The 15,210-nt window shown below is 40.5% G+C and overlaps 1 protein-coding gene across 2 annotated transcripts in view; it reads right to left on the bottom strand.

The window, feature by feature from the left end:
• PDLIM4 (PDZ and LIM domain 4) overlaps positions 1 to 15,210 on the bottom strand; it is a 91,696-nt gene that overhangs the window by 13,918 nt on the left and 62,568 nt on the right. Inside the window, exon 4 of one of the 2 annotated variants that reach the window (XM_089530686.1) lies at positions 1,579 to 1,724. In XM_089530686.1, coding sequence (XP_089386812.1) covers positions 1,579 to 1,724 — 146 coding nt within the window. Of the gene's footprint in view, positions 1 to 1,545; positions 1,725 to 15,210 lie in introns of both variants that reach the window. The other variant, XM_089530695.1, reaches the window with a different exon arrangement.

The raw sequence follows: 15,210 nt of genomic DNA, 5'->3' as shown, positions 1-15,210 counted from the left end.
TTTTGCCCAGTGCTCCTAAAAGTTACTGTAAAATTTCTTACCCCATGTAGCTGAAAAAATGTGAAATTGTTCAGTGGAATTTTGGTTGTTGTTTTTTACCAACCTGTTCTTCTAGTTCATCCCACTCTTGTCATTCCATTTGGTGTTATATTTTCTACTTGCCTGCATCTGACATTGATAATGTTTCCTATTTCTCTGTTTGAGATTACCTTTCAGCTAATTTTATAAGAGTGAACATCATGATTGTCATGACTCACTGGTCTTATCCACATTGAGGAGAATATTAGACTTCAATAAATTTTAAAGATGGAATTACAAGAATAAGCACTTATCCTATAGTTACTTCTCAATCTATAGTCTTACTATATGCATCTGTTAGTTGCCTGTAGAGCAAGTATCAAAGACATGTATCTATATAAAATATTCAACTATAGTTTTCGCGAAACACCGCAAGATGGAAAATTGCTAGTATTCAAGCCCCATTGGCTTGAATGGCAGTGCGCACCCCATTTTGTCCCACTCCATTTTCTGCCCGCAAATGGGAGAGGGACACGGATTCAAAGTCTGCAAAAATGGAGGGGTGACTGTAGTTTATTTAATTAAGCCTTAGTTCAAACATTCAGGATTATACTAATGTCCCCTGCATGATACCAATCCAAACCAGACCTCATGCATGACCATACAAATAGTCTGTGCACCATGAAAACTGGTATGTAAGATAAACACAAGATTTGTCCTTTCTACCCGTTCCAATTTTCAATTTGTCTTACGCACACAATATGTCATCTGTGTGATGCTACATCAGCAGTTCACACATTTCTGTGATTGGTCCCAATTTACTGTCATGCGAAGCATGTTACAAGAACCAAATATCTTGAGCCTAAATAGTCCCTGATCACAAAAATGTGTATTGTCTGTCATATTTGAAAGATTTTGCATAGGCCTATTTTTTTTAAAAAAAGTATTTGGGAAGTATCTGGGAAGTCTGTTGCAGCAAAAAACAATAATGTTGTATCACCTTACTAAGCAGATTTTATTTGGTATAAGCTTTCTGCAGACTGTATCTGATGAAGCAGGCTACTACAAATATGTATGAAACAAAACAAAGTTTTGTATGGTAAATATGGAATTTAGCATTCTATTTTCAGTTGTTTTTTATGTAGATTCATATATGAAAATGGGAGTGTGAGACTCTTTATTTTATCTAGCTTTTATCAAGTTACCTTTTGCTCAGCATGAAATGTATTTACATAAATGGCTTCATTTGTGATATCAGTTTGGGATTATTGATAAAATGATAGGTCTCCAGTATATAAGTGTAACAGTCTCTACTTTTATATTATGGAGCAATTATGATGTTTGAAATTTGTGTGTGCACATATATGTATATATGTATGCATGAAATTTGCATTGAGAAAACATAGCTGGAGAAAATATTGACATTCCTCCCTAAACAATGTGGTCCTCCTGCAACCCCACCCAAAAATATTTCCAAAAATATTTGGAAAAGCATTTCCACTGTCATGCCTAGTTTGGTCCTCCTACCTTTGAGGAGGTGTGATATGGAGGCTACTCAACTGTGAAGGTAAACTGGGATCTGCATTGTTGTTTGTATACAGGCGTGTAGGATTATTATACTGCACATTTGATAACTGTCTGTTGTCTGTTGGACTTCCTCCAGGTGAAAAGGTTGCTGTTCTCCTGTTTACAACAGGTCCATTATCCTAAACAGAGACAGAAGAAGAGGTTTGGTAAGATAGTTTGATCATTTCAAGTATTAAACAATCTTTTATGTTAAATACCATGCTTGTATCTGTAGTTTGTGTGCATCATTTCAACTGCTAAGGGGCCATTCAGACTACAGAAAAAAAACGGGTTTGAAAGCGATTCTTGCACATGAAGTTCATATTGGATCCGAATCCATCACAATCCATGTCGGGGCTTGCACAAGGAAATGCCCCATACACCGAGGTATCCAGATTCGGGCTAAAATCCGTCTTTTCCCAAAAGACTCGGGTTGCGCGAAATTTGAACTTGCCCTCGATCATGATTGGGCAAATTAGGGAGGGATTAGGGTCAGGGGGCGGGCAGAGGTCGGAGCATTCCCTCCCATCATCAGAAGGGAGGGGGGAGGAGGAGGAGGAGGAAAGAGCCGAAAAAAGGGGAATCGCTGGATGCAAAGGGTGACAGGAGGAAAGGGGGAAATCAGGGGTGACTTTTGAGCTGCAGAGGGCTGTCAGAGAGAGGTGAGGGTGGAGAAAGTGATGAAGGAGGAGGAGGAGGAGGAGGAGGAAGAGGAGAAAGGGGCCGTGGGAGGAAGGGAGCCATGGAGGGGATTCTAAAACGGAACAGGAGGAGGAGGAGGATGAAGGAGCTGGGGGACAGGGTCAATGGGCATCCCCGAGGAAGGAGAGGGTCTGAAGAAAGGAGGAGGAGGATTTCCAGGGGAAATTGGGTTGCGGGGCTACACTGGGGCATGTAGGGAAATCAGGCTGCTTTTTCTACTTTCACTTCCTCTTGCTCCTGGATTATTATTATTATTATTATTATTTGTGTTATATGTGGATGCTACAGGAATGCCTGCACTGCATTTCCATTTTATTCCCAATTGATTCCATGGGTCTACTTTAGTTGGAACTGACAGGTCACACTCTCTCAGCCTCAGTGGAAGGCAATGGCAAAGCTCCTCTAGCAGGAGGAAAAGGGTCAGGTCAGGTCAGGTCAAAGGCGGAGTTCACATCAGGCACCCCCCCCCCTTTTAATATTTTTTTAAAATTATTTTTGACCAAATATGCGCATGATTTGTTTTCTTGAGGCAGATAGAGCAGGGCTAGCAGTTTGTGCACTTTCCCTTTTCTCTGCTCGCTTCAAGCAAAGGGGAAATGTTACAAATGTTGCAAAGGGCTAGACTTACAATTCGAATGTTACATTTTTTGCTCTTGTCAGTTATGATACATGCTTTTGCTACTGAATTCAGAGGCAGCCCTGAATTGCTTTTAAAAGCAAAAAATAGAATGCATGGCAATTGCATCCTTTTCTGGCATTTCCGAGGTGAGGAATTTATTATTATTATTATTATTATTATTATCATTATTATTATTATTATTACATGTGTAAGAGGCATTCTGGGGGGCAAGGAGTGGGGGATGCATTAGCTTGCATGGTATTGAAAATGGGGACAGGGGCAGATCTGAACCAAATGCCCACATATACACACAACACACAAAAAAGAGGTTTTTAAAAAATTGACACTTTGGGCATTTTGTGCATGGCTCTTTAAAAAAAAAAGGAGGGGGGAGGACACTTCAGATGCCCCTGCAAAACGTCACCATGACGATCGCTTGATTGACAGCAGGCACCTTCACAGCAGGCACAGAATGCATTTGATTTAAAATGCCCCTCTTTTTGTAGTGGGCACTTGCTAACGGAGAGATTCGGGGGAGGGGCATCCGAATCAGCCCAGTTCCTTCCAGTTTTTTGATGCCAGTCTGAATGGGGCCTAAGAATGTTTAATTTAATAACATGTACCTGCTACTGGAAGATAACAAACCAGCAGAGAAAGATTTATTGTGTGGGAGAGCATGGAGAAAAGGATTTGAGGCATAGACAACTCTGCTAGCTGAATGTTTGCTGCTGCCTGCTGCATATAGTTAGGCTTCGGTTGAAATAAATATCGAAATGTTTAGACTGCAAGTATTTTCTTGGGGCTTGGATTATGAGACTAAGCCTAACAGCTAGGATTCATAAACAATGGGAACAATGGGAAACTCAATATTTTTACTCATCAGTGTTGATGTGGTACTCTAAGCACACAAGAAAGATGCTTAGACTGGAATCCTGTTGATGAATTATTATGGCATATGTCAGACTTACACCATGGCAATTCACTTTTTCGATTGTTGTGAAGGTTAGAATTCTTTATGAACAGCACAATAACAGAATTCCCTCCCAAACCCACCTCTTCAGCCACTCAGCCCTCACAACACAGCCATTTCCATGTCTCTGGAGGGTGGGGGAATCAGCAGAGACACTAGCTGAGCTGGATCAGGTATCTGCTGGGACTTCCTGACACCCCTGGGATGTCTCTGCAGATGACCTCCTTGCAGTGCATCCAAATACATGAAAGCTGGATAGGTCTCTATTGATTCCCTCATCCAGTCTCCAGTGACACAGAAAATTTATGCAGTGGGTTCTGTAGGGCAGGAGAACATCAGGAGATGCAGCTGTAAAGATGTAGGTACATGTCACAAGTATATCTCCCAATGCAGTATATCTCCTTCCACTATTACGCTATTACAGACTATTTGCTGATTCCTATCAGATTTGATGAGTGAAAAGAGAAAGCTTATTTAGCTAACTTCTCCCCTTCCTACCCTCATTCTCTATGTAAACCCAGTTCATCCTTTTCCTTCAGCCCAAGTCACCTTCAGAGGCCACCTCACCTGCTGCAATAGAGGCTGCTGGTTAGACCCAGAGGTAGGACAAACAAATGAGCAGCAGCAACAGTTGCCGGGAGGCAGGACTTGTTGAATGAACTGGAATAAGGACCCCATATTACTGAATTTAAGAAGTATATTTGGCTACAGAAAACTGCTATGTGTATTGATTTTCCACATCCTATTTTAAAGTTTTCAAAAGCAGATTGACACAACCTTCATGGTCACAAGAAGAAGAACACAAAATTGATCTCTGACATTTACACATATATCTTTCCTTTCCTTTAGAGTCCACTTGTGTTTTAAGTAATCCAGAGAGTCATAGCTAAAGCTTGTTAGTACTGCACACAAAAAGGCAATGGTAAATAATCACGAAGCCTTCCACCTTGAATACCCAGTGGTGCAGTACTTCATGGTGTCAACCCCCCCCCCCCGATCTCCTCCCATACTGCACTATACAGAATCCTTAGTTATGTCGTTTGTACTAATGTTATTCATAAATCATAGTTCCTGTATATCACTGAATGTAACGGCAAGAGTTGTGACAAACAACTAGCAAAATTAAAATTATACCTTTAAATTACAATATCATACTCATACCTAAAAGTACATATTCACATATATATAATTTCATAATGGTTAAAGTAAAAACTCGATAAGATGTGATTTTTAAAGAAAAATGTAAAAGAATATATATTTTTTTAAAATTATTTTTTTTAAATTTTATTTTTTTAAAAAAACCTCTGAGGCCTCTCCTTTCCCCTTCCACTGAGCCTCACCCCATCTCTTCCACTGATCTCCAGCATTTTAAAAGGACACAGGTGAAAGCCACAGCTTGCTTCTGCCAAAAGGCAGATGTTTGGGGGGCAGTGGTGTCATCCACACTTAGGGTATCACTTGGTGAGATCTGCACCCTCCCCACTAGTGACATTCTGGAAAATCCAATTAATGGTACAATCAAAAATGAAACAAGAGATAATGTCAGAAGATGAGACTCGACAACTGGAAGGTAGTCAATAAGCTACTGACAGTGGCATCACTAGAGGGGTGCAGGGTTGTGGAGCACACCGTGTGACACCACAGAGGAAACATGGCATCCGTCAGTTTAACACCTTTTGGGAATTGGGATGCCACTACAGCTGGGATGCCATTACAGAGAAAATCCAGTTTACTTCCCCCAGTGGCTTCTTATAGGTGTTAAAAAAAAAAAACTTGGGAAAAACTGAGGAGCCAGTTAGGAAGAATAATCCCATGAGACTGTCACATTTGAGCATGGAGCAAGCTTGTTTTCTGCTGCTCCAGAGAATAGTACCCGGAACAATGGATGCAAGCTGCAGGAAAAGAGATTCCACCTCAACTTTAGGAGGAACCTCCTGACAATAAGAGCTGTTTCACAGTGGAACACACTCCCTCAGAAAGTTGCAGAGTTTCCTTCTTTGGATGTCTTTAAACAGAGGCTGGATGGTCATCTGTTGGTGGTGCTTTGATTGGAAGCTCCAGCATGGCGGGGGGGGGGGGGGGTTGGACTGGAAGGCCCTTGTGGTCTCTTCCAACTCAATGATTCTATGACTAACTGCCGTGAGACTAAACAACAGTCCTGCAGCACCAACTTCTGCAGACATTCTTCCAAAACGAATACACATCCCATCATAAAAACAAACAAACAAACAAAAAAACTACTGGATCCACACCCTTTACACAAGGGAAAGGTTTCTTTTAAAAGCATTTGCATGGTATGCTCATGTATTTTTATTGAAATACATTTATTTATAGTGTTTAATTCTAGGAAGCAGAGATTACAAAAGAATGGAACCTTCCTCCTTTAGCAATGTTAAACCATCCAATTAAGAACTTGTAAGCTGGTGTGTGGAATGCAACATTCCTGAAGTTTGTCCCCAGTAGGTAAGGTAACAACAGGATGTTTTCAATGTATTAAATACATTTTACTAACTGTTAGGTTTCATCATTAGCCAGCCTTAAGCTTGTACTTTATACCTCATGTTTGTCTTATTGTAATGAATCAAATACTGCATGTTTTCCAGAATTAGGTATAGTGAAAGGCATAACGGGAGTGAAAATGTTTATGGGAAAACAGATTCTTCCTCCTACCGAAAGCTGTGTAAGTGTGCTTATTTCCCTAAACTGACTGTTCCAGAGAACCAAACTGTAATAATATTTTAATTGGTATAATTTCTGTTTCTTTGTCCAGATGCCACTGTTCTTCCCTTTCAAAAACATTTATGTATGTTAACAGTAGTTCTTAAAGATACACACTGTCATTTAATGATAACTAGAGCAAACCAGGCCAGTGAATAGGACAGATCTTTCCAATGGTGGCATGCAGCTCCATCAGCAAAGGGTGGGTAAGCACAAATCCATATTGGAAGCTCCACTTATACCTGTAACCTAAAACCAAAAACTAAAGAACCACAGGGATGATTTAGCCACCCCTCCCTGCAATTGGTTTCAATGGAAAGAGATAGATGGGAAGACCAGCAATGCAAAACGCCCAGTAAAGCTGTCTGCTGCCCTGGCGGGTGTGAGCAGATGGTCCATCACTTAACTATCCACTGCTGTTCTCTATTTCATAACAAAAAAGTGCATATAGTAGATAACATATGTTTCTCCTGTATGCGTATATGTGTTTAATTCTAGGAAGCAGAGATTACAAAAGAATGGAACCTTCCTCCTTTAGCAATGTTAAACCATCCAATTAAGAACTTGTAAGCTGGTGTGTGGAATGCAACATTCCTGAAGTTTGTCCCCAGTAGGTAAGGTAACAACAGGATGTTTTCAATGTATTAAATACATTTTACTAACTGTTAGGTTTCATCATTAGCCAGCCTTAAGCTTGTACTTTATACCTCATGTTTGTCTTATTGTAATGAATCAAATACTGCATGTTTTCCAGAATTAGGTATAGTGAAAGGCATAACGGGAGTGAAAATGTTTATGGGAAAACAGATTCTTCCTCCTACCGAAAGCTGTGTAAGTGTGCTTATTTCCCTAAACTGACTGTTCCAGAGAACCAAACTGTAATAATATTTTAATTGGTATAATTTCTGTTTCTTTGTCCAGATGCCACTGTTCTTCCCTTTCAAAAACATTTATGTATGTTAACAGTAGTTCTTAAAGATACACACTGTCATTTAATGATAACTAGAGCAAACCAGGCCAGTGAATAGGACAGATCTTTCCAATGGTGGCATGCAGCTCCATCAGCAAAGGGTGGGTAAGCACAAATCCATATTGGAAGCTCCACTTATACCTGTAACCTAAAACCAAAAACTAAAGAACCACAGGGATGATTTAGCCACCCCTCCCTGCAATTGGTTTCAATGGAAAGAGATAGATGGGAAGACCAGCAATGCAAAACGCCCAGTAAAGCTGTCTGCTGCCCTGGCGGGTGTGAGCAGATGGTCCATCACTTAACTATCCACTGCTGTTCTCTATTTCATAACAAAAAAGTGCATATAGTAGATAACATATGTTTCTCCTGTATGCGTATATGTGTTTAATTCTAGGAAGCAGAGATTACAAAAGAATGGAAACTTCCTCCTTTGGCAATACACACAAAAAAGATAAAAGCATATGCATCTTACAGCAATAGTAACATTAGCAGTACGTAAATCATTACATCAAAAGCAGAGTTAAGTGCTATCTCTGGAGAAGTAATTTAAATTGCCTGGTGCACTGGAAGCTACTGGATTTCCTTCTAATAAATCCTTTCATTAAGTTCTATGCTCCATAAGCTTTACACATGTTCAGCAGCATCTAGCTTCAAAACTTTGTAGATTTCCAAGAAGGGAGAAAGAAAAACTTGGCACACAATTTGCTTTGCCTTATTTCTGCTTAAACTGAAAAAAGATTTTGGTGTATGAATGCAATTTCCTTTGCTATTAGAATTAGTGAAGTCACTTGACATCATATTATAACAATATCTAGGAATGAAGTTAAAAAAACACCAATGAATTAATTAAGTATTAATAAAAGGGATGTTTCAAACAGTTCCGAAACAAGGGTAAATGGAAGACACCCAACTCTGTTGAGCTTTTTGCTACAAGTCTGTGTACAGGACCAATAAATTCAGTGGGATTTCCTTGTTCATTAACTTGCAGAGAATTAAATCTTTAATCTGCAGAAATAGGTTATGAGTGAGTAACAATGTAGTCATTGGTATACTGTACTGTATGTAAACAAATATATCAAAGATATTTTATGGCAGTCTTTCACTACCAGTTTCTGCACCTGTATATGTCAAGTGTAACACACTGTGTTGATGTATTTTTTTTTAATCTCAAGAGACTAGCTCAAACAAATCACTTTATCTAGCAATTTAAGTGCCAACAAAGGATTTAGAGCAAATAGTCTTTCAGATAAGTTGGAGCCAAGCTGAATAGGTCATTATAGGTTATAGTCAGCACTTTGAAACATACCTAGAAACTGACCAATAACCTATGATCTTGTATATGACACATATAGTGTGCCTGTGTCATACGCAGGCATGATATGCACAGCTTTCAGCGTATGCTGAAAGCTGTGATGGAAGAAGCAGCACTGTGTGCTGGAAAGAGAAATGACATGTGCACCTGTGGTGCATGTGCTATGCGCCGCCGAGGGCATGAGCCCTATTGTCTTTAATGTGGCTCAATCATATGTGGAATTTCCCTTACGCGGGGTGGGTGGGTCCGGAACGGATTCCCCCATAAGGAAGGGGACACTGTATATTATATGTTGTCTGCGAGCAGTCCTGGTCAACAATCTGGCAGCAACATTTTGATCTGCTTACGTTTCTGAAGATTTTCCTAAAGCAACTTCAAGTAGAGCATTACAGCAATCATCATCATCATCATCATCATCATCATCATCATCATCATCATCATCATCATCCCACCTTTTACCCAGTTTGGAACTCAAGGTGACCTGCAACAGTTGAACAGTTTAAAAACTAACAGCATACAAAAGTTAAAATGCAATGTAATCACTGTGATGTAATCAATGTATGTGGAATTATATGAAGGAGACTGAAAGCTGGGTCCCATCAGCATATTAGGGATAAAGGTAAAGCTTTTCCCTTGACAAGATTGTCACATTGTGTCTGACTGTAGGAGGTGATGCTAATCTCTGTTACTAAATTGAGAGAGCAGTGTTGTGAAAGACGACTCTGCGTTCATGTAGCCAGCATGACTACACAGAATGCTGTTACCTTCACACAGAAGTTTTACTTATTTATCTGCTTGCACTTTTACATGCTTTTGAACTACTAGGCTGGCAGAAGATGGGAGCTCACTGCATCACATGGTACCTAGATCTTGAACTGCCAACCTGCTGACCGCTAATCACAGTGTCCCAAATATTGGAGGTACCAAAACCTAAAACACGGAAAAGCACTTCCAGTTAAACAGCAAGATGGACAAAACTGAACCCTAAGCAACCCCACAAGTCAATGCCAAGGTTATCAGAGAGGAATGATTCAGCATCACCATCTGAGTTTACTTCTCTGAAAAGGTTCCAAAGCCAGTCCCAAACAGTGTTTCAAAAATCCATTCCAGAGAGACATTCCTGAAAGATGGTATGGTCAACAGTCCTCAAAGCCACCATGAGGTCCATCAAAACCAAACAGGATGGACTCCCACATCCAGTTTCTATCAGGGGTCATTTTCGAAGTCATCTCTGCCCTATAACCAGACTGAAATGCTGGTTATCTATCTCATCCAAGAACAACTGGAGCTGGGAGATTACCATGTGCTCTAGGACTTTATGCAAGAAGGGGATGCTGGGGACTGTTCAGTAGGGTGGGCTTCAGGTAGGACTGTTTCAGAAAAGGACTTAACAGCATCTTTCTTCAGCAGACTGGTGCCTTGCCTTGTTGTTCACTACCCTCCAGACCTGACCAGTCTCCTTCTAGCTGCTTTTATAAGGCACGAAAGCCATGGGTCCCACATACATGTGGTAGCCCTCACCTCTCCAAGAATTCTGTTGTTCTCAGAGTGTACAAATTAAAATGTCTCCAATAATATGGAAAAAATGGGGCAAAGTTAGGCCGGTTACAGACCGGCACTTTAGTGCGTGACGAGCACGCACTAGGGTTACAAAAGGGCGGTGCTTCTGCACCGCCCTAACCCCAGTGCGTGCTCGTCACGCACTAAATGGCGGTGGCCCTTCCATACGGCCGCCACCGTGAGGACGTCACGGCCGCGCTGCCTCTAGACGGGGCAGCGCGGACGTGACGTCCTTGCTCCGCACCAGGGCGCTTAGTGTGCCCTGAACATGGAGCAGGAAGGAGCTCCATTTCGGAGCTCCTTCCTGGTTTAGTCCACTGGGCGCAGCCTTCAGACGGCTGCGCCCAGCGGACTAAAAGAGAAAGGGACCAAGTGGCCCCTTTCTCTTCTCCCTGCCGCCGCGGGGTGTCCTTGGGGCTTGAAGACCCAGGGACACCCCTTTTCAGGCTGTGGGGAAGTGGCGTTTTGCTGCTTCCCCGCAGCCTGAAAAGTGGCGGATCGGGGCCTCAGCGGCTGCCGCTCTACATGCTGAGGCCTCGATACTCCGGGGAAAGGGGCGGGTCCAGACCGCCCCAAATGGGCGGTCTATAACCCGCCCTAGATTCACTGGACATGTATCAACTACAGTATCACAGGCGCAAGGAAACCTCTGTCACAAAGGGTATATGTAGAGTTACTGTGCCTCTGAGAATTTTAAAAATATAAAGTCTGAAATGTATTCCAAATATGTTTTGGGAATGATCGATAGAAAAATTAAGCAGAAGAGAACTTTGGCTCCTGTCATACCTTTCAGCCTCAAGAATTTTCTTTGTTAACATAAAACATAACATAAAACAGGCCATTTCCTTAAAATGGAAGGTCCTAAATCAAGGAACAGAAAGTGCCACCATGAGAGTTTTCAGGTTTATCTCTTTTTTTATGAAGACTTTTAAAGAAGATTAAATATTTCCTATAATTCAGATGCGGCAAGTGGTCTAAGACAGAGACTTGAGCTTTGCTTTTGTATTGATAGTTAGCCTTTTGTAAGACTCTGCTGGGTGTTAGTATACAGTAGACATTAGTAAACACTGTGACATAGTCACATCACACTCTCAGCAGGAAGAACAAGAAAGAGGGAGTACAGAAGAAAACTAGGGCATGACAACAGAATAAACAAAGAGAGGGTTAAATATTGCCCCCAAAGAAGAATATAATCTGGCTCTTATTATGTTCTGAAATATAACCCAGAGGAATGTGTGTTTGGCTTTTTATTAGAATAGAGTTTTACAATGAACTCTGGCCCACTTGGATAAAGAAGGTAACTATAGGTTTAATAATCCATAGAATTCCTAATTAACATGTGCAGACTAATCTTTATGTTAAAGCACTTGCATCAAACAAGGGAGTTTTAGTAGTAACGTCTGGATCTCATAATACAGCGAAGATAGGCAGTTTGTTAAAAAAAGTTACAAAGAAGTAGAAAATATTTTTCTTTTATTCACTCTGAGAATGATGTATCTTGTTCTAGAGTCTTATTTAATACAGAATCAACATAAACATAAAATACATTAAAGTTTCAAAATATCTGAGCTTGAGACTGGAAGATTGTTAGTCTAGGTGGAATCCTCTTGGATTCCAAACATCAGAAGATCTGAAGTCAGGGATTTGCATATAAATCCATTTCTTGGCAATTGGAGATAGTACATTTTCCTAGTTTTATTGCTGTACTCACAATAGGTCTTGAAGGGTGCCAACATTGTGTCTGTTTTCACTTTCTCACCACATCTCTAAACTCCTTTGATTTTGTCAGCTATATGTTTTCTATGTTCAGAAGGATTATTATTAGGTAACTATTTCTAAAATATTTGGAATAATAAATAACACTTTTTTCCTGTTTTCCCAAATCTATTGACTTCACATCCTCCCTCCCTATTTTTTTTTTTTTACAGAAAAAATGTTTTATCTTTAGTCACTAAAGCCTAATGGTTGCTTATCATGAATCTACTACTTCTAAGGCCAGGGCTATAAAAAACTATATGACAAAATGAAAAGTGACTGCAGAGGGCGTTTAGTTAACAATCACTTTCCCCATTCTCCAACTCACCCAAATTTGGGCCCAGCTCTTACTGGATCAGTAAACTGTAAACACTGCTTGCAAACTTTGTAGCTCAACACTGCCTTTCCTCTGAGCTAATCCAAACTTTGGCAACAGAGGGCTGTAGGGGGTACAAAAAAAGGCCAGGGCTGCATGTAGCCCACAGGGTGCATCATGCCACCACATATTATCTCTGAGCATAGCCCAACTTTGATAGTGGTGCGAGGTCTCAAGGTGCATGTCCCCCTCACATTACATCAACTTACACCCTCATTTCAAACCTCTTTTTCCCTTTCCTTAAACTTGCTGAAAGTTTTTTTTTTTTTAATTATTGTTTTCCTTGCTGAAAGTTGGGATAATACAACACACTGTTTCTTCTTGAAGCCTGGGAAAACTTTACTTTCCATCACAGCTTTTTAATAGTATGACTGTTACTAACAAGTTGGTCTGAGAGGTAAACAGGAAAACAGATTTGAAGAAATGTTGGACACCATTATATAGGATACACACACACACACACACACACACACTATATAGTAATTTTCATTCTGCTCTACAAATTTTACATCTTATTATAATTGCACGATGACAAACGTAATTGAACCCATTTCTTGTTGAACAGTTTTGGATAGCTGTCAAATTAAATTGGGGGGGGGGGGGACCCTATAGTGCAGTTCAACTCTCCACAAGGGAAAAAGCTGTGTACATTTCTGTTCAGGAAAAATAAATCCCCGTAAGAGACAAAACTCAAGAAAGAAAACTACAATAATGTGAGCTGAGTCAGAAATTATATACATTCCCCATTTGCCTTTGCAGAGATGAATTAAAACCTTACAGGCTTTCCTTCAGGCACACATAAAACAAAAATGTTCCAAATTAAAACAATGTTTGTCTGATCGCTGAAACAAAAAGGGAAAAACAACCAAGAAAAAGCAATTTCCATTTGGTTTACCTCCATGCTCTTGAAATGAAATTTACTTCACTTGTGGAATTCTTTAAAAAATGTGCCAAGGGGGCAAAGGCAACTGCACCCACAATTCAGAGCCAAAATTGATATGTCCCAAATCCAGAGCAGGGAAATAAATATTTACAAATAATATGTAATTAATTTGTTTTAGCATTATTATTACTATTATTATTATTATTATTATTATATTTATTTATTTATATCCCGCCCTTCTCCCAAGACTGGGACTCAGAGTGGCTTACAACATTAAAAAAGTCATACACTTAAAAACATATAACAACAGGTTAAAATTGGATTAAATTACTACAATAATTAAACAAATTCAATGCTAAAATATTAAATACTTTAAAAAGATTAAAATGTTTAAATACATTAAAACAATATAGTACCCCAGGCCATTCTTCAAAAGTATTCTGTTTTGAATGCCTGTCTGAAAAGGAAGATTTTCGCCCGTCGGTGGAGGGCCATCAAAAAAGGAACCATTCTGGTCTCCCAGAGTCCAGGGGCAGCCACTAAAAAGGCCCTCTCTCATGTCACCACCAACCGTGCTTGTGATGGTGATGGGATGCAGAGAAGGGCCTCCTCTGTGGATCTCAGAGCCTGGGCCGGCTCATATAAGAGATATGGTGTGTCAAATAGCCTGGATCTGAGCCATACAGGGCTGTATAGGTCATCACCAGCACTATGAATTGTGCCTGGAAACAACCAGTGGAGCTATTTCAACAGGGGCATAGTGTGCTCTCTATAACCTGCCCCTGTTAGCAACCTAGTTGCAGTTTCTGAACACTCCTCAAAGGCAGCCCCGTGTACAGCACATTACAGTAGTCCAAACATGATGTAACCAAAGCATGTACCACCTAAGGCACAATTAAGTTAATTATGGTGCTATGCAGACTGCCCAAAAAGGGCGGTCTGCCAGCGCCTTGTTTGCCGTGCAGCTTCCTCACATGACAAAAAGAACCCTCAAAAAGTGGGTTCTTTCTGCAGTGCCCTTGTGACGTAGTGCGCCAATGGGGGTGTGTGACATGCATTACGTCGTAATGGCGATGCCCATGTAGACAGGGTGCTGTATTTTGCGCCGCCAGTATGTACTAGGCTAACCCTAGTACGTACTAAGGTTAGGGAGCATCTGAATGGTGCACTCTCCTAACCCTACTGCCACGACCACCACGCTACATTTTGCTGGTATGTATCCCGCCTCAGATAGTAAGCCAATGAGGGATAACTTCATTCTCTTTGCAGTTGTTCCTGTTTAAGTTATTTTAAAATTACTCTTATGGGATGCATCCATACTGCAGAAATAATGCACTTTGACACCACTTTAACTATCATAGCTTCATCCTACATGATCCTGGGATTTGCAGTTTTGTGAGGCACCAGCCCTCTTTGGCAGAGAAGGCTAAAGACCTTGTTAAACTACAAATCCCAGGATTCCACGGGATAGAGCTCTAGCACTTAAAGAGGCATCAAACTGCATTATTTCTACAGTGTTGATGCACCAATAGTTACACGTGTGTGTGAATTTGCTCACCATGTTTGTCTTTTTACCACAGAGTAATGACTTACAGCATTCTGGGGTTTTAAAAATGGAAATATAATGGTAAAAACCTACTTTCATATTGTGGAACTGCAACTAGTTACTTTCAGAAGTAACTTTCCAAATTCCATCTATAGCCTCCTCACATTAAGGCTTCTCTGATTGTGCCTTGGTCTAACAGTCTTCTGAAATTT

Source organism: Sceloporus occidentalis, unplaced genomic scaffold (assembly GCF_023333645.1).
Source record: "Sceloporus occidentalis isolate IW3139 unplaced genomic scaffold, rSceOcc1.0.p SCAF_1, whole genome shotgun sequence".
NCBI classification, from domain to species: Eukaryota; Metazoa; Chordata; class Lepidosauria; order Squamata; family Phrynosomatidae; genus Sceloporus; species Sceloporus occidentalis.
The sequence above is the reverse complement of the archived record's forward strand: the minus strand, read 5'-3'. Positions and strand labels throughout refer to the sequence as shown.